The 19,916-nt window shown below is 38.9% G+C and overlaps 1 protein-coding gene across 1 annotated transcript in view; it reads right to left on the bottom strand.

The window, feature by feature from the left end:
• UNC5A (unc-5 netrin receptor A) overlaps positions 1-19,916 on the bottom strand; it is a 409,652-nt gene that overhangs the window by 371,192 nt on the left and 18,544 nt on the right. Inside the window, 1 exon segment of the mRNA XM_053719264.1 lies at positions 18,378-18,629. Within this exon segment, the coding sequence (XP_053575239.1) occupies positions 18,378-18,629 (252 nt within the window).

Here is a 19,916-nt window from a genome sequence, read left to right as displayed (position 1 = left end):
TAAAGAAAATATCTCAAGCCCATTATCCTATTGGTGGGTCCGAATATAGCTTTATTTATGTTGTTACCTACTTCCAATGATAATGTGTTATAAAAGCTCTCACTGTGGCTCATGCTCATTTAGAGTATCTATAAGGCTGCTGTGGGCTAACTTTATTTCCTCAATCTCTCTACCTCATGCTTACTTGGCTTGGGACACTGGACTTAGACTTGAGGCATTGTATTGTGTTGTCCTGCGTCAATTGCCTTGTATTTTATGGCTTAGTATTTTTCTTTATTATCTTTGCTGTGTTTGGAGTGGGGAAGATCTCTCAAACTCGCTACACCATAACTGAGAGTTTATATATGTATCAACCCCTTTTTATACAGATAATATATCCATTATTAACATGAGGGATCAATAGTATGACAACTGCATGTTTGAAATCTTATTTGGTGCCCTCTGCTTACATATGTTCTTCTGGAAATGTTCTCTATCATCACACATTCTGTTTTAGTTATAGATCAGCCTATTTCTTTATGTTGTACAGTATTAACTTCTCTCTCTGTGGCTTACTTTCTGACCTAGTCTGTCATTAGAACATTTCTTAGTTAGAGCTGAATTATGTTTATACTTATCTATGGCGCTGTGTATGTTTATATGTGTTCTAACCTCTCTCAGCAATCACACTACCACAATGATATCCTAGAACACAATGGCCTAGATTTGGAGTTTGGCGGTAGCCGTGAAAACAGCGTTAGAGGCTCCTAACGCTGGTTTTAGGCTACCGCCAGTATTTGGAGTCAGTCAGGAAAGGGTCTAACACTCACTTTTCAGCCGCGACTTTTCCATACCGCAGATCCCCTTACGTCAATTGCGTATCCTATCTTTTCAATGGGATCTTTCTAACTCCGGTATTTAGAGTCGTGGCTGAAGTGAGCGTTAGAATTCTAACGACAAAACTCCAGCCGCAGAAAAAAGTCAGTAGTTAAGAGCTTTCTGGGCTAACGCCGGTTTATAAAGCTTTTAACTACTGTGCTCTAAAGTACACTAACACCCATAAACTACCTATGTACCCCTAAACCGACACATCGCCGCCACTCGATTAAATGTTTTAACCCCTAATCTGCCGACCGCCACCTACGTTATACTTATGTAACACTAATCTGCTGCCCCTAACACCGCCGACCCCTATATTATATTTATTAACCCCTAACCTGCCCCCCACAATGTCGCCGCCACCTACCTACAATAATTAACCCCTAATCTGCCGACTGCAAAGAGCCGCCACCTACATTATAGCTATGTACCCCTTATCTGCTGCCCCTAACACCGCCGACCCCTATATTATATTTATTAACCCCTAATCTGCCCCCCTCAACGTCGCCTCCACCTGCCTACACTTATTAACCCCTAATCTGCCGAGCGGATCTCACCGCTACTATAATAAGGTTATTAACCCCTAATCCGCCTCACTCCCGTCTCAATAACCCTATAATAAATAGTATTAACCCCTAATCTGCCCTCCCTAACATCGCCGACATCTAACTTCAAGTATTAACCCCTAATCTGTGACCGAATCTCGCCGCTTTTCTAATAAATGTATTAACCCCTAAAGCTAAGTCTAACCCTAACACTAATACCCCCCTAAGTTAAATATAATTTAAATCTAACAAAATAAATTAACTCTTATTAAAGAAATTATTCCTATTTAAAACTAAATACTTACCTGTAAAATAAACCCTAATATAGCTACAATATAAAACATAATTTATGCTTACCTGATAAATTTATTTCTCTTGTAGTGTATCCAGTCCACGGATCATCCATTACTTATGGAATATATTCTCCTTCCCAACAGGAAGCTGCAAGAATCCACCCACAGCAAAGCTGCTATATAGCTCCTCCCCTAACTGCCATATTCAGTCATTCGACCGAAAACATGCAGAGAAAGGAAAAACCATAGGGTGCAGTGGTGACTGTAGTTCAAATGAAAAAATGACCTGCCTTAAAGTGACAGGGCGGGCCGTGGACTGGATACACTACAAGAGAAATAAATTTATCAGGTAAGCATAAATTATGTTTTCTCTTGTTAAGTGTATCCAGTCCACGGATCATCCATTACTTATGGAATACCAATACCAAAGCTAAAGTACACGGATGATGGGAGGGACAAGGCAGGTACTTAAACGGAAGTTACCACTGCCTGTAAAAAACCCTTTCTCCCAAAAATAGCCTCCGAAGAAGCAAGGTATCAAATTTGTTAAATTTGAAAAGTATGAAGCGCAGACCAAGACTCCGTCTTGTAAATCTGTTCAACAGAAGCCACATTTAAAAAAGGCCCAAGTGAAAACCACAGCTCTAGTAGAATGAGCTGTAATCCCTTCAGGAGGCTGCTGTCCAGCAGTCTCATAAGCTAAATGAATTATGCTTTTTAACCAAAAAGACAGAGAGGCTGCTGAAGTCTTTTGACCTCTCCTCTGTCCAGAATAGACAACAAACAAGGTGAACGTTTGATGAAAACTGTAGTAGCTTGTAAGTAAAACTTTAAAGCACAAACCACGTCCAATATTGTGTAATAGACGTTCCTTCTTTGAGGAAGGATTAGGATACAAGCATGGAACAACTATCTCTTGAGTGATGTACTTGTTAGATACCACCTTAGGAAAAAACCCAGGTTGGTACGCAGGACTACCTTATCCGTACGAAGGACCAGATAAGGAGAATCACATTGTAACACAGATAACTTGGAGACTCTACGAGTCGAGGAATTAGCTACCCAAAAGGAACTTTCCAAGATAAAGATTGATATCTATGGAACAAAAAAGGTTCAAACGGAACTTCTTGAAGAACCTTAAAAATCAGGTTTAAGCTCCATGGCGGAGCAACAGTTTTAAACACAGGCTTGGATCTAACCAAAGCCTGACCAAATGCCTGAACGTCTAGAATACCTGCCAGACGCTTGTGCAAAAAAATAGACAGAGTAAAAATCTGTCCCCTTTTAAGGAATTAGCTGACAACCCTTTTCTCAAAAACATCTTGGAGAAAAGATAATATCCTGGGAATCCAGACTTTACTCCATGAGTAACCCTTGGATTCATAACAATCAGATATTTACACCATATCTATGTTCAATTTTCCTAGATACAGGCTTTCATGTCTGTATTAAGGTATCAATGACTGACTCGGAGAAGCCATGCTTTGATAACATCAAGCGTTCAGTCTCCAGGCAGTCCATCTCAGATTGATTCTATTTAGATGGTTGAAAGGACCCTGAGGTAGAGGGACCTGTCTCTGAAGCAGAGACCGTGATGGAAAGGATGACATGTCCACCAGATCTGCATACCAGGTCCTGCGTGGCTACGCAGGCGCTGTCAAAAACACCAAAGCCCTCTCCTGCTTGGTCTTGACCTCCGGAGGAAATCCCACTCCCCCGGAAGAAAAGTCTGACGACTTAGAAAATCCACCTCCCAGTTCTCGACACCTGGGATATGGATAGCTGATAGACAAGAGTGAGTCTCTGTCCAGTAAATTATTGTAAGACTTCTAACATCGCTAGGGAACTTCTGTTCCCCCTTGATGGCTGATGTAAGCCACAGTCGTGTATATTGTCCGACTGAGTATGATGTACCTCAGAGTTGCTAACTGAGGCCAAGTCTGAAGAGCATGGAATATCACTCCCAGTTCCAGAATATTTATTAGAAGGAGGGTCTCCTCCTAAGTCCACTATCCCTGAGCCTTCAGGGAGTTCCAGACTGCATCCCAACCTAAAAGGCTGGCATCTATTGTAACAATTGTCCCATCTGACCTGCGGAAGGTCATACCCTTGGACAGATGGACCCGACATAGTCACCAGAGAAGAGAATCTCTGGTCTCTTGGTCCAGGTTTAACAGGGGGACAAATCTGTGTAATCCCCGTTCCTCTGACTGAGCATGCATAGTTGCAGCGGTCTGAAATGTAGACGTGCAAACGGTACTATGTCCCTTGCCGCTACCATTAAGCCGATTTCATTCATGTACTGAGCCACCGAAGGGCGCGGATGGGATGAAAAAAAAAAAAAAACACGGCAGAAATTTAGAAACTTTGACAACCTGGACTCCGTCAGGTAAATTTTCATTTCTACAGAATCTATCAGAGTCCCTAGGAGGGAAACCCTTGAGATTTGGGATAGAGAACTCTTTCCTTGTTCACTTTCCACCCATGTGATCTCAGAAATGCCAGTACTACGTCCGTATGAGACTGGGCAATTTGGATGTTTGACGCCTGTATCAGGATGTCGTCTAAATAAGGGGCCACTTCTATGCCCCGCGGTCTAAGGACCGCCAAAGCAACCCCAGAACCTCCATAAAGATTCTTGGGGCTGTAGATATCCCAAAGGAAAGAGCTACAAACTGGTAATGCCTGTCTAGAAAGGCAAACCTGAAAAACGATGGTGATCTTTATGCATCACAATGTGAGGATAAGCATCCTTCAAATCCATTGTAGTCCTCTATTGACTCTCCTGGATCATAGTTAAGATGGTACGAATAGTTTCCATCTTAAATGACGGAATTCTGAGGAATTTGTTTAAGATCTTTAGATCCAAAATAGGTCTGAAGGTTCCCTCTCCTTGGGAACCACAAACAGATTTGAGTAAAAACTCTGTCCCTGTTCCTCTCTTGGAACTGGATGGATCTCGTACACAATGTAAGAATGCCTCCTTCTTTATCTGGTTTGCAGATAATTGTGAAAGGCGAAATCTCCCCTTTTTTGGGGGGGGAATCTTTTAAATCCAGAAGATATCTCTGGGATATAAATTCCAATGCCTAGGGATCCTGGGCATCTCTTGCCCACGCCTGGGCAAAGAATGAAAGTCTGCCCCCTATAGGATCCGTTACCGGATAGGGGTCCGTTCCTTCATGCTGCCTTAGAGGCAGCAGCAGGCTCCTTGGCCTGCTTATCTTTGTTCCAGGTCCGATTGTCTCCAGACCGCCTTGGACTGAGCAAAAATTCCCTCTTGTTTTGCCTTAGAGGAAGAGGATGCCACACCTGCCCTGAAGTTTTTAAAAGGTACGAAAATTAGACTTTTTTTTTTTTTTTTTTTTTTTTGCCCTTGATTTAGACCTATCCTGAGGAAGGGCATGACCTTTTCCTCCAGTGATATAAGCAATAATCTCCTTCAAACCAGGCCCGAATAGGGTCTGCCCCTTGAAGGGAAGTTAAGTAGCTTATTTATTAAAGTCACGACAGCTGACCATGATATAAGCCATAGCGCTCTGCGCGCCAGTATAGTAAAAAAAAAAAAAAAAAAAAAACAGAATTCTTAGCCGTTAGTCTAGTCAAATGAACAAGGCATCAGAAAAAAAAGGAATTGGCTAGCATAAGCTTGTCAAATATATTCATCCAATGGAGTCGCTTAACTGTAAAGCCTCATCAAGAGACTAAACCCAGAACGCCGCAGCAGCAGTGATAGAAGCAATGTATGCAAGGGGCTGCAGGATAAAACCCTGTTGAATAAACATTTTTTATCCATTGGATCTAAAAAGCACAACTGTCCTCGTCAGAGGTAGTGGTACGCTTAGCTAGAGTAGAAACTCTTCTCTCCACCTTAGGAACTGTCTGCCAGAAGTCCCGTGTGGTGGTAACTATTAGAAAACATTCTTCTAAAAAATAGGAGGGGAAGAGAACGGCACACCTGGTCTATCCCATTCCTTATTAAAAAAAAAAATTTTAGTAAACCTCTTTAGGTATTGGAAAAACATCAGTACACACCGGCACTGCATATTATTTATCCAGTCTACACAATTTCTCTGGCCCTGCGATTGTACACATTCATTCAGAGCAGCCAAAGCCTCCCTGAGCAACAAGTGGAGGTTCTCAAGCATAAATTTTAAATGTAGAAATATCAGAATCAGGTTAAATCATCTTCCCTGAGTCAAAAAAAAAAAAAAAAAAAATCACCCACAGACTAAGCATATTGTGAGGTAGTATCATACATGGTTCTTAAAGCGTCTGTATGCTCTGTATCTACCCCCAGAGCTAACTGCTTTCCTTTAATTTCAGGTAGTCTGACTAATACTGCTGCCAGAATATTATTCACCACCTTTGCCATGTCTTGTAAAATAAACGCTATGGGCGCCCTTGATGTACTTGGCGCCATTTGAGCGTGAGTCCCTGAAGCGGGAGTCGAAGGGTCTGACACGTGGGGAGAGTTAGTCGGCATAACTTTCCCCTCGACAGAATCCCCTGGTAAAGAAACGCTATGGGTGCCCTTGATGTACTTGGCGCCATTTGAGCGTGAGTCCCTAAAGCGGGAGTCAAAAGGTCTGACACGTGGGGAGAGTTAGTCGGCATAACTACCCCCACGACAGAATCCTCTGGTGATAATGTTTTTAAAGACAAAAAATGATCTTTATTGTTTAACATGAAATCAGTACATCTGGTACACATTCTAAGATGGGGTTCCACCATGGCTTTAAAACATAATGAACACAGAGCTTCCTCTATGTCAGACATATTAGAACAGACTAATAATGAGACTAGTAAGCTTGGAAAACACTTTAAATCAAGTTAACAAGCAAATATATAAAACGTTACTGTGCCTTTAAGAGAAACAAATTTTGCCAAAATTTGAAATAACAGTGAAAAAAGGCAGTTAAACTAACAAAATTTTTACAGTGTATGTAACAAGTTAGCAGAGCATTGCACCCACTTGCAAATGGATGATTAACCCCTTAATACAAAAAACAGATTAACAAAACGAAAAATATGTTTTAAACAGTCATAACAGCTCCTACTTTTGAAGCCCTTTTGAGCCCTTCAGAGATGTCCTATAGCATGCAGGGGACTGCTGAGGGAAGCTGAATGTCACTGTTTGTAATTTTAACTGCACCAACTGTAACTTTTATACTATAACAGTGGAAAGCCTCAGGAAACTGTTTCTATGCAAAATTTAAGCCAGCCATGTGGAAAAAAACTTAGGCCCCAATAAGTTTTATCACCAAACATATGTTAAAAAACGATTAAACATGCCAGCAAACGTTTTAAAACACATTTTTACAAGAGTATGTATCTCTATTAATAAGCCTGATACCAGTCGCTATCGCTGCATTTAAGGCTTTACTTACATTACTTCGGTATCAGCAGTATTTTCTTAGTCAATTCCATTCCTAGAAAAATATTTTACTGCACATACCTTATCTGCAGGAAAACCTGCACGCCATTCCCCCTCTGAAGTACCTCACTCCTCAGAATGTGTGAGAACAGCAAATGGATCTTAGTTACGTCTGCTAAGATCATAGAAAAACGCAGGCAGATTCTTCTTCCAAATACTGCCTGAGATAAACAGCACACTCCGGTGCCATTTAAAAATAACAAACTTTTGATTGAAGAATAAACTAAGTAGAAAGCACCACAGACTCTCACAACCTCCTATCTATGTTGAGGCTTGCAAGAGAATGACTGAATATGGCAGTTAGGGGAGGAGCTATATAGCAGCTTTGCTGTGGGTGGATTCTTGCAGCTTCCTGTTGGGAAGGAGAATATATTCCATAAGTAATGGATGATCCGTGGACTGGATACACTTAACAAGAGAAATTATAATTATATTATAGCTATTTTAGGATTTATATTTATTTTACAGGTAACTTTGTATTTATTTTAACCAGGTACAATAGCTATTAAATAGTTAAGAACTATTTAATAGCTACCTAGTTAAAATAATTACAAAATTACCTGTAAAATAAATCCTAACCTAAGTTACAATTAAACCTAACACTACACTATCAATAAATAAATTAAATACAATATCTACAAATAAATACAATGAAATAAACTAACTAAAGTACAAAAAATAAAAAAGAACTAAGTTACAAAAAATAAAAAAATATTTACAAACATAAGAAAAATATTACAACAATTTTAAACTAATTACACCTACTCTAAGCCCCCTAATAAAATAACAAAGCCCCCCAAAATAAAAAATGCCCTACCCTATTCTAAATTACTACATTTCAAAGCTCTTTTACCTTACCAGCCCTGAACAGGGCCCTTTGCGGGGCATGCCCCAAGAAATTCAGCTCTTTTTCCTGTAAAAAAACACATACAATACCCCCCCCCCAACATTACAACCCACCACCCACATACCCCTAATCTAACCCAAACCCCCCTTAAATAAACACTAAGCCCCTGAAGATCTTCCTACCTTGTCTTCACCTCACCGGGTATCACAGCGATCCGTCCTGGCTCCGATATCTTCATCTAAGCCCAAGCGGGGGCTAGACATCCATCATCCGACGGCTGAAGAAGTCCAGAAGAGACTCCAAAGTCTTCATCCTATCCGGGAAGAAGAGTAGATCCGGACCGGCAACCATCTTCTTCCAAGCGTCATCTTCTATCTTCATCCGATGAGGACCGGCTCCATCTTGAAGACCTCCTCTTCTTCCGACGACGACTTCCCGACGAATGACGGCTCCTTTAAGGGACGTCATCCAAGATGGCGTCCCTCGAATTCCGATTGGCTGATAGGATTCTATCAGCCAATCAGAATTAAGGTAGGAAAATTCTGATTGGCTGATGGAATCAGGCAATCAAAATCAAGTTCAATCTGATTGGCTGATTCGATCAGCCAATCAGATTGAGCTTGCATTCTATTGGCTGTTCCGATTAGCCAATAGATGGCTAACCGCCGACCCCTATATTATATTTATTAACCCCTAATTTGCCCCCCACAACGTCGCCTCCATCTGCCTACACTTATTAACCCCTAATCTGCCGAGCGGACCGCACCGCTACTATTATAAAGTTATTAACCCCTAATCCGCCTCACTAACCCTATAATAAATAGTATTAACCCCTAATCTGCCCTCCCTAACATCGCCAACACCTAACTTCAATTATTAACCCCTAATCTGCCGAACGGAGCTCACCGCTATTCTAATAAATGTATTAACCCCTAAAGCTAACTCTAACCCTAACACTAACACCCCACTAAATTAAATATAATTTTAATCTAACGAAATTAATTAACTCTTATTAAATAAATTATTCCTATTTAAAGCTAAATACTTACCTGTAAAATAAACCCTAATATAGCTACAATATAACGAATAATTACATTGTAGCTATTTTAGGATTAATATTTATTTTACAGGCAACTTTGTAATTATTTTAACCAGGTACAATAGCTATTTAACAGTTAAGAACTATTTAATAGCTAAAATAGTTAAAATAATTACAAATTTACCTGTAAAATAAATCCTAACCTAAGTTACAATTAAACCTAACACTACACTATCAATAAATTAGCCATCTATTGGCTAATCGGAACAGCCAATAGAATGCAAGCTCAATCTGATTGGCTGATCGAATCAGCCAATCGGATTGAACTTGATTCTGATTGGCTGATTCCATCAGCCAATCAGAATATTCCTACCTTAATTCCGATTGGCTGATAGAATCCTATCAGCCAATCGGAATTCGAGGGACGCCATCTTGGATGACGTCCCTTAAAGGAACCGTCATTCGGCTAGTAGGCATCGGGAGAAGAGGATGTTCCGCGTCGGAGGTCTGCAAGATGGATCCGGAAGAAAGAAGATTGAAGATGCCGTTGATAGAAGACTTCATCCGGATCATGGACCTCTTCAGCTCCCGCTTGGATGAAGACTTCAGCCGGATCATGGACCTCTTCAGCTCCCGCTTGGATGAAGACTTCAGCCGGATCATGGACCTCTTCAGCCCCCCGCTTGGGCTTGGATCAGGACATCGGAGGAGCTCTTCAGGACGGATCGGTGAACCTGGTAGGGTGAAGACAAGGTAGGAAGATCTTCAGGGGCTTAGTGTTAGGTTTATTTAAGGGGGGTTTGGGTTAGATTAGGGGTATGTGGGTGGTGGGTTGTAATGTTGGGGGGGGTATTGTATGTTTTTTTTTACAGGCAAAAGAGCTGAATTTCTTGGGGCATGCCCCGCAAAGGGCCCTGTTCAGGGCTGGTAAGGTAAAAGAGCTTTGAAATGTAGTAATTTAGAATAGGGTAGGGCATTTTGTTATTTTGGGGGTCTTTGTTATTTTATTAGGGGGCTTAGAGTAGGTGTAATTAGTTTAAAATTGTTGTAATATTTTTCTTATGTTTGTAAATATTTTTTTATTTTTTGTAACTTAGTTCTTTTTTATTTTTTGTACTTTAGTTAGTTTATTTCATTGTAGTTATTTGTAGGAATTGTATTTAATTTATTTATTGATAGTGTAGTGTTAGGTTTAATTGTAGGTAATTGTAGGTATTTTATTTAATTAATTTAATGATAGTATAGTGTTAGGTTTAATTGTAACTTAGGTTAGGATTTATTTTACAGGTAATTTTGTTATTATTTTAACTAGGTAACTATTAAATAGTTCTTTACTATTTAATAGCTATTGTACCTGGTTAAAATAATTACAAAGTTGCCTGTAAAATAAATATTAATCCTAAAATAGCTACAATGTAATTATAATTTATATTGTAGCTATATTAGGATTTATTTTACAGGTAAGTATTTAGCTTTAAATAGGAATAATTTATTTAATAAGAGTTAATTAATTTTGTTAAATTACAATTATATTTAACTTACGGGGGTGTTAGTGTTAGGGTTAGACTTAGCTTTAGGGGTTAATACATTTATTATAGTAGCGGTGAGCTCCGGTCGGCAGATTAGGGGTTAATGTTTGAAGTTAGGTGTCGGCGATGTTAGGGAGGGCAGATTAGGGGTTAATACTATTTATTATAGGGTTAGTGATGCGGATTAGGGGTTAATAACTTTATTATAGTAGCGCTCAGGTCCGCTCGGCAGATTAGGGGTTAATAAGTGTAGGCAGGTGGAGGCGACGTTGAGGGGGGCAGATTAGGGGTTAATAAATATAATATAGGGGTCGGCGGTGTTAGGGGCAGCAGATTAGGGGTACATAAGGATAATGTAAGTAGCGGCGGTTTACGGAGCGGCAGATTAGGGGTTAAAAATAATATGCAGGGGTCAGCGATAGCGGGGGCATCAGATTAGGGGTTAATAAGTGTAAGGTTAGGGGTGTTTAGACTCGGGGTACATGTTAGGGTGTTAGGTGCAGACGTAGGAAGTGTTTCCCCATAGCAAACAATGGGGCTGTGTTAGGAGCTGAACGCGGCTTTTTTGCAGGTGTTAGGTTTTTTTTCTGCTCAAACAGCCCCATTGTTTCCTATGGGGGAATCGTGCAGGAGCACGTTTTTGAGGCTGGCCGCTTGCGTAAGCAACTCTGGTATTGAGAGTTGAAGCTGCGTTAAAAATGCTCTACGCTCCTTTTTTGGAGCCTAACGCAGCCTTTTTGTGGACTCTCAATACCAGAGTAATTTTTATGGTGCGGCCAGAAAAAAGCCGGCGTTAGCTACGCGGGTCGTTACCGACAAAACTCTAAATCTAGGCCTAAGGGTTTATTTTACAGGTAAGTATTTAGTTTTAAATAGGAATAATTTAATTAATTATAGTAAATTTATTTAGATGTATTTAAATTATATTTAAGTTAGGAGGGGTTAGCCTTAAGGTTAGACTTAGGTTTAGGGGTTAATAAATTTAATATAGTAGCGGCGACGTTGGGGGTGGCAGATTAGGGGTAATAAATGTAGGTAGGTGTCAGCGATGTTAGGGATGGCAGATTAGGGGTTAATAAAATGTAACTAATGTTTGTGAGGCGGGAGTGCGGCGGTTTAGGGGTTAATAAATTTATTAAAGTGGCGGCGATGTCCGGTCGGCAGATTAGGGGTTAAACATTTTAGTTCACTGTTTGCGATGTGGGGGGAGCCTCGGTTTAGTGGTTAATAGGTAGTTTATGGGTGTTAGTGTAAATTTTAGCACTTTAGTTAAGAGCTTTATGTTCTGGCGTTAGCCCATAAAACTTTTTACTACTGACTTTTAAATGCGGTAGGAGTCTTGCCAGGAGAGGGTCTACCGCTCACTTTTTCCATCGATCGTAATACCGGCGTTAGGAAAATCCCATTAAAAAAATAGGATACGCAATTGACGTAAGGGGATTTGCAGTAAGCTAAAATCGCTGAAAAAAAGTGAGCGGTAGACCCTCTCCTGCCAGACTCGTAATACCAGCGGGCGTTAAAAAGCAGGGTTGGGACCCCTCAACGCTGCTTTTTAAGGCTAACGCAAGACTCGTAATCTAGCCAATACTTTATAACCTTTAAACCTCTAAATTTCTGTCTGTTTCCAAGTCACTAAAGACAGCCCCATGATCACATGCTTTTTTATTTGCTTTTCACAACAAGGGAAGCTAGTTCATGTGATCCATATAGATAACATTGTGCTGATGCCCCTGGATTCAATCAACATAGCACTAACTGGCTTAAATGCAAGTCAATAGATAATACATTTAAAGTCATGTGATCAAGGGGCTGTCAGAAGATGTTTAGAAACAAGGTTATCACAGAGGTAAAAAGGGCATTAATATAACCGTGTTTTCTGTACAAAATTGGGGAATGGGTAATAAAGGGATTATCTATCTTTTTAAACAATAACATTTTTTGAGTTGACTGTCCCTTTAAGGCACATATTTGAAAAGATAGAACTCTATTATCAAAACATCTTACCACAGTGGGCTAGATAACAAGTGAGGCACAAACGGTTTGGCGCTAGCGATATCGTGTTTCTGCAGGCATTTTTCATTCCTCTGATATTACAAGTGGGGAGAAATTGTGATTGCCCTGGCCTTAATCCTTTCCGAGATCTCAGAGTTGTGGTTAACTGTTTTCCTAAACTAAAACGTTGCACAAAATACTTCTAAAATACATTACAAAGTACACTTACACTCATATTAACACTGTGTAAATATTTAAAAAAAATATTGCACAAAAATATTTTAAGGGCTTAAAGATTGGAAATTTCAGGTGTTAGAAAACAAAAGCAGGCAAATGGTTTTAACATTGAGACACGTACATACACATTGCTAAAGATGTATTTGTATGTATATATATGTTTATGTGTACATATATATTAATTTATTTATATGTGTATATATGTATTTACAGTCATATACACATATAAAAACATTAATATACATGTACACATATATAAATGTATAGATATAAGTGCATTATATCCCTTTGCCATTAAGCAGATAAAAACATGATGAAACATATTTATGCAATATTCATATTTAAAGGGACAGTCTAGTCAAAAATAAACTTTCATGTTTCAGATAGGACATGTAATTTTAAACAACTTTTCAGTTTATTGTATCATCAAATATGCTCTGTTCTCTTGGTATTCTTAGTTAAAAGCTAAACCTAGGAGACTGATATGCAAATTTCTTAGCCCTTAAAGACCGCCTCTTATCTAAATGCATTTTGACATGTTTTCACAACTAGAGAGCGTTAGTTAACGTGTGCCATATAGATTACATTGTGCTCAAGCCCCTGGAGTTACCTAGGAGTCAGCACCGATTGGCTAAAATGCAAGTCTGTCAAAAGAACTGAAAGGGGGCAGTCAGCAAAGATTTAAATACAAGGCAATCACAGAGGTAAAAAGTATATTAATATAACTGTGTTGGTTATGCAAAACTGGGGAATGGGTAATAAATTGATTATCTATATTTTTAAAACAATAAAAATTCTGGTGTAGACTGTCCCTTTAATTAAGATTTTAACTATGTATTTACTGTAAATATTTCACATTTGTTAATGCGAATATGCTCTGTTGTATTCGAGATGGCTGTTTTTTTTTTTTAAATGTCTCCATTGACTTCTATAAGGAAGGCAAAAATAATATGGAGTTTACGCAATCTCAGGTGTAAGTTTTTTTTCAACTTTATTTTCTTCATTGATCTCTATGGAGGAATACATGCATGCACACGTGAAAACTGAAGTTAGGTTTTTCACGGTATTCGGGTTAACGCTAGCGCAAAATATTATTTTTTTGGAACCTGAATAGCGCAAAAAGCTTTACACTAGCGGTGTTTTCACTAACGCAAAAAACAAATACCGACACTTGTAATCTAGCCAAATATGATGAACAATAACTGAATATGCATATATGAAACTCTTAATCAATCAAACTTAAAGGCATTTTGTTATTTATGAATCTACAGTTATTGACTGTATTACAAAAGATCTACATACCAAATACATGTTTTAAAATTATTCAAAACTGTCAGTTTGTAGGAAGAATGTACCAAAAACTTATTTTCTTTGCTGTGGCCAATAAATTAAATTAAAATTTGACCATTTTTTAATGTTTTACAAGTTTTAAATCCTTTCCTCTGATTTCTGATCACCGCACTTTGTCTGTGATCAGTCTGATCAGAGCATTCTGTCCGATCAACCTGATCTGTTAATTTTTATTTTTCTATTTTTACTGTTCATGTACTAAAAACAAATAAATAAAATTATTAATCTGGTCAGTGGTGTTTTCATCTGATTGCAGCTTTTTATACTGTGATCAGTTTTAATTTTTTGGGTGATATGAAGGGTTCATTTTGTTGGAATTGAGGGTGAAAGTGGGAATTAGTGGGTTGGTTAAGGGAGTTAGAGTTAGGAAGGAGTTGATCTCTTTCAGTGCTGTTTAGATCTGATTGCAGATTTTTATACTGAGATAAGTACTGTTTTTTTGATTGGTGTGTAGGGTTCATTTTGTTGGGTGGAAGTGGGAATTAGGAGGTGCAAGTGGGAATTGGGGGTGGAAGTGGGAAATTGGTGGTGAGTTGAGAGAGTCGGTGTTATGTAGGAGTAATAAAAAAAAACTTTTGCGTCATGACATTCTATTATTCTGCAGAAGAGGCTTATGCCATTCTAGCACATGATTTGGAGAGTGACACCTTTGTGTATCTGATAGTGACACTTTAACAGCATCTGATATAGAGTTTCTAAGTCAGGATTCTAGTGATGGTACTATCAGCCTACCGCCATCTTAAAGGATGTTTTCAGAACATCCAGCAATCTCGCTCAAAAAATTGTGTAAACCCAAACTTTACCGCCCCTGAAATATATAAGGATGGTAATATAAATAGTAAAAGTGCAGTGTTTTTGTGGAAAATGCAAAAAAAAAAAAAAAAAAGTATGCCCACTAAATTTGGCCAAGTTTTGAGACATAGGGGTTGATTTATCAATGTCTGGCGGACATGATATGCTGTAGCGTATCATATCCACCAGATATCACTGAATGCCGACAGCATACGCTGTCACATTTAACATTGCACAAGCAGTTCTGGTGAACTGCTTGTGCAATGCTGCCCCCTGCAGATTCGTGGTCAATCGGCCACTAGCAGGGGTGTCAATTAACCCAATCATATAGTATCGGGTGGATTGATGTCCGCAACCTCAGAGGCAGCGGACGAGTTAAGGAGCAGCGGTCTTAAGACCGCTGCTTCTTAACTTCTGTTTCCGGCGAGCCTGAAGGCTCATGCAGAAACAGGGGCATCAGGGGCCCTACTGCCCTTGATAAATCGGTCCCTAAGTGGCTACAAACAAAGACTGGACATACCCTTTTTTGAATACCTTGGGTTTTCTACTTTTGCAAATGGTATGCCATCATGGGGGTAATTTGAATTCCTGGGCTGCCCTACTATTTCTATAGCAACGTAGGTTTAGCAAGCCATTCAGTCAAATTTCCATGAATGAAAACTGAAATAGGCAGGCCAATATTTGACCCTGTAACTTCCCGAAACCCTATAAAACCTATACATGGTGGCATTGTTGTACTCGAGAGACATTGCAGAATACAAATATGGGTGTTTTATTGCAGTAAAACATATCAGGATTATGATATTCACAATAATTTCTTAATTTCTCACACTTACTTAGATATGTAAATATTTTATGTCAAAAGAAAGCCCTACTTGTCCTCTCAAAAAATAATCTATACTATAATCGTGTTTGTAATGCGTCGGTCGCCAGTTGCGCACGCATTCTGAAAGAAATGTTGGCTGTGCGAGACATCCAAAAGAATGTTGGCTGCGCATGCAGCCAAAAGAATCCACCTGGATGCAGCGTAGAAAAACCCGAAGCCTTAAAAAAAACTATACGCAACCGCCTGCACAAAATAACTAAAATACACGTAACCGCCTGCAATAAATTAAAAAAAAAAAACAACACTTAATCACTGGCACAAAGTATAACAAAAAAAACCTAACCTCCCGCACAAAGTATTAACAAACATCTAAACCGCCAACCCCCACATCGCAAAACAATAAAGTAATTAACCGCAAATAACATAATTAAAATATTAACCCCTAAACCACCAGCCCCGCACATTGCAACAAACCTAATTTGTTAACCCCTAAACCACAAACCCCCCACATCGCAATAAACCTATTTAACCTATTAACTCTTAAACCGCCAACTCCCCACATCACAATAAACCTAATTAACCTATTAATCCCAAACCACCAAACCCCCGACATTGCAATAAACCTAATATATTAACCCCTAAACCGCCAACCCCACCCCAAAACGCAAATAATTAATTTAATTACTAAGCCCCTAACACCCCTAAATTAACCCCAATTACTACTAAATTACAATTATAATAAAAAATCCTAACATTAAATTACAAAAAAATAAAAAAGTCTAACATTACAGAAAAAAATAAACAAAATTATCAAAAATAAAAAAGAAATTAAAACCTAATGCCTATGAAAATAAAAAAGTTCCCACAAAATAAAAACACCCCCTAAAGGGGACTTTTGTAGGGCATTGCCCTAAGTTAAACAGCTCTTTTACTTTAAAAAAAATACTAAGTCCCCCCTAATAGTAAAAATCCCCCACCCACCAAACCACCCAAAATAAAAAAAAATAACACTAAAAAAACTAAACTACCCATTGCCCCTAAATGGGCATTTGTATGGGCATTTCCCTTAAAAAGGCATTCAGCTCTTTTACTGCCCTTAAAAGGGCAATCGTCTCTTTTTCAAGCCCAAAAAACCCCTAATCTAAGAAATAACACCCCAAAAATTAAAATAAAAAAGCCTAAAACTAAGCCCCAAATAGGTACTCACTGTTCCTGAAGTCTGGCAGAGAATGTCTTCTTCCATGCGACTCCATCATCTTCTATCTTCATCCGGTGCGAAGGCGGCGCAGAGTGGAGGTGCAGAACTGGCTTCCCTGATGCACGGATCCTCAGCGGCCGTTCTCAGCGGCGGTGGTCCTCAGCAGTGTGGAGGCTCCTCTTCATGCGATCGTCCGTCGCACACTGACTATTGAATGCAAGGTACTCCATATTTATTGGGGTACCTTGCATTCCTTATGGCTGAAATTTTGAAATCAGCCAATAAGACGAGAGCAACTAAAATCTTATTGGCTGATTTGAACAGCCAATAGGATTTCAAGGTACCCGAAATTGAATGCGGTACCTTGCATTCAATCTTCAGAGTGCAACGGACATTGGATGGAGAGGAGCTTCCACGCCGCCGAGGAGCGCTGCTACTGTCGCCGGGAAATGCAGCTGTTGAGGAACGCTGCTGAGGATCCACGCATCGGTGAAGACAGCTCCGCACCTCCGCTCCGTGCCACCTTCGTTCCGGATGAAGATAGAAGATGATGGAGCCGTTTGGAAGAAGACCTCCGCCGGACTTCAGGAACGGTGATTACCTATTTGGGGCTTAGTCTTAGGCTTTTTTTTTTTAGATTAGGGTTTTTGGGGCTGGAAAAGAGCTGATTGACCTTTTAAAGGCAGTAAAAGAGCTGAATTCCCTTTTAAGGGCAATGCCCATAAAAATGCCTCTTTAGGGGCAATGGGTAGTTTAGGTTTTTTTTTAGTGTTAGGTTTTTTATTTTGGGGTTTTTGGTGGGTGGGGGTTTTTTGCTGTTAGGGGTAATTGGTAACTTTTGCAAGTAAAAGAGCTGCTTAACTTAGGCCAATGCCCTACAGAAGGCCCATTTCAGGGCTATTGGTAGTCTAGTATTAGACTAGGGGGTGTTTTTATTTTGGGGGGATTTTTTATTTTTATAGGGGTATTAGTTTAGGTTTAAATTTTTTATTTTGGATAGCTTTGTTTATTTTTTTATGTAATTTTACTTTTACTTTTTTATTTTTCGTAACTTTAGCTTGGGGGTTTGTATTCTTTAAACATAGACTGACCTCTGGGCAGGCTTATCGTTTAGTATATAATAAGTGTGAATAATATGTGTTAAAGAGATAAATTATGCATGAACAAATTAAAGGTTTTGTTTACATTCAGAACTTGACAATTATTCTTTGTTCTTAAAGAGTAAAACATCCAAAACTCATATTCTCACTAACATTCTGTTAATTTCCAACAGTTGTGATGTAATTAAAATTTCTGTGTTTCTATCAAACTTCCAATATGCTTAAAAATAGAGCACAAGATGCAACCTCTCGTGAGTTTCCTTTTGTGTGTGTTGCATAAGGAAACTAATATTTATGTTTTCATGTGTGTGCCCCATGATAGTCTATGACATACCTGTGGTGCGGTCTGCGCTGTGCTGGATCACATGATCAGTCTGGTGCACCCATTCCCCATTGCACTTGAAGTAGATCTGTGTGGCTGGGGTGGCTTTACAGCTTAGGGTCACTGGCTTGTTCTTCACAATGAAGACGTTCTCAGGTTCCAGAAGGAAGTGTGGTAAAAGCTCTCCTCCTTGTCCTCCCAGCCCTGCGGAACCTGGCATCGGAACAGGAAATGGGTTTACTGGCCCAGAGCTCTGTTGGCATCCTGTAACCAGAGAAAAGGGAAACATTTGAGTATTCTGAAGATTTAGATTTTTTTTTTCAAACCTACTGGCCTTTTAAAACTTGTATTTGGTCTGCTATACATGTCCTATTATTATTCCCAATCTATCACCAAGGCCTGAGGCATTTTTTTCTGATTTATCTTATTGATTTTCATGTTTTTAAGCAATGACAAACATTGCATTAAAAGACGCAATAAAGAATTGGACATTAAATTAGACTGTATTGGTGCTACATTTTCACAGACCAATGATTTGAAAATGTTTTAGTGTTTTAACTGTTTCCTATTAGTTACAGTGCAGCTTCAATGTTCAAATGTGTTAATCACAGTTTCTGACTTACTCTGCTCAACACATCGCAAAAAAACACAGTCACTAGTACTCTCTAAAAAAAGAATCCTTAATTTGTTTCTCCTAAATGTGTGTTTTTAGCACAAAACACTACCAACTGTGAAAATTGTATTGTTTAGCGTCCTATAGTTCTTGCATTGCAAAGGAGACTTTTTCGTGTTAATTTGTGCATGAAGCCTAAAGGTATACTGTAGACAAATGTACTAATTTATTGTGCCACAGCATTTTTTTAATTGAGCTATTTTAGTTGCATTTTTTACCACAATATGCTCAATTTCCAACTCTCTTTGTTAATATATGTTCATTGACATAATTCTAAAATTATGCACAAATATCTAGCACAAATAAGGTTATTAATATGGAATCATGGGAGACATCAGGAAATTCTATGTTTTACCCATTTTTCTTTTGTGTTTTTCTGCATTGAAGGGAACAATCTAATTCCATTCTGTATGTATAAATTTTAAGCCATTTAGTAATTTGCTCTCTGAGTAGTAATGAAGCATCTATCTATATACCTACCTATCTATCTACCTATCTATCTATCTATCTATCTATCTATTTGTCATCTATGTATATCTATCATATATCTATCTATATCTATCCATCTATAAAAATTGTTTCATATAATAGTGAATGCACAATAGTGGTCCTTTTTAATGGAGGACCCTGGTGCAAAAATTATATTGGGTCCCCTGACCCAACTCAGTAATAAGCAATAGTAATAATATATATGCTTCTAAGTATAATGATTTTGAATATATGTGTATGTATATATACAAAACACGGTAGGACTACACTTTCAGACTGGACTGGGTACACATTCTATGACCCTGCAACATGCCCAGCCCTGGGTGCTCAATAGCACTCTCAGGAAGCAGTGCTGTTTCCAGAGTCCCAGGCAGTTAACCCCAGCTTTT

The sequence above is a fragment of the Bombina bombina genome, chromosome 6 (assembly GCF_027579735.1).
Source record: "Bombina bombina isolate aBomBom1 chromosome 6, aBomBom1.pri, whole genome shotgun sequence".
In the NCBI taxonomy this organism is placed as follows: Eukaryota; Metazoa; Chordata; class Amphibia; order Anura; family Bombinatoridae; genus Bombina; species Bombina bombina.
This window is presented reverse-complemented; position numbering and strand designations above follow the sequence as displayed.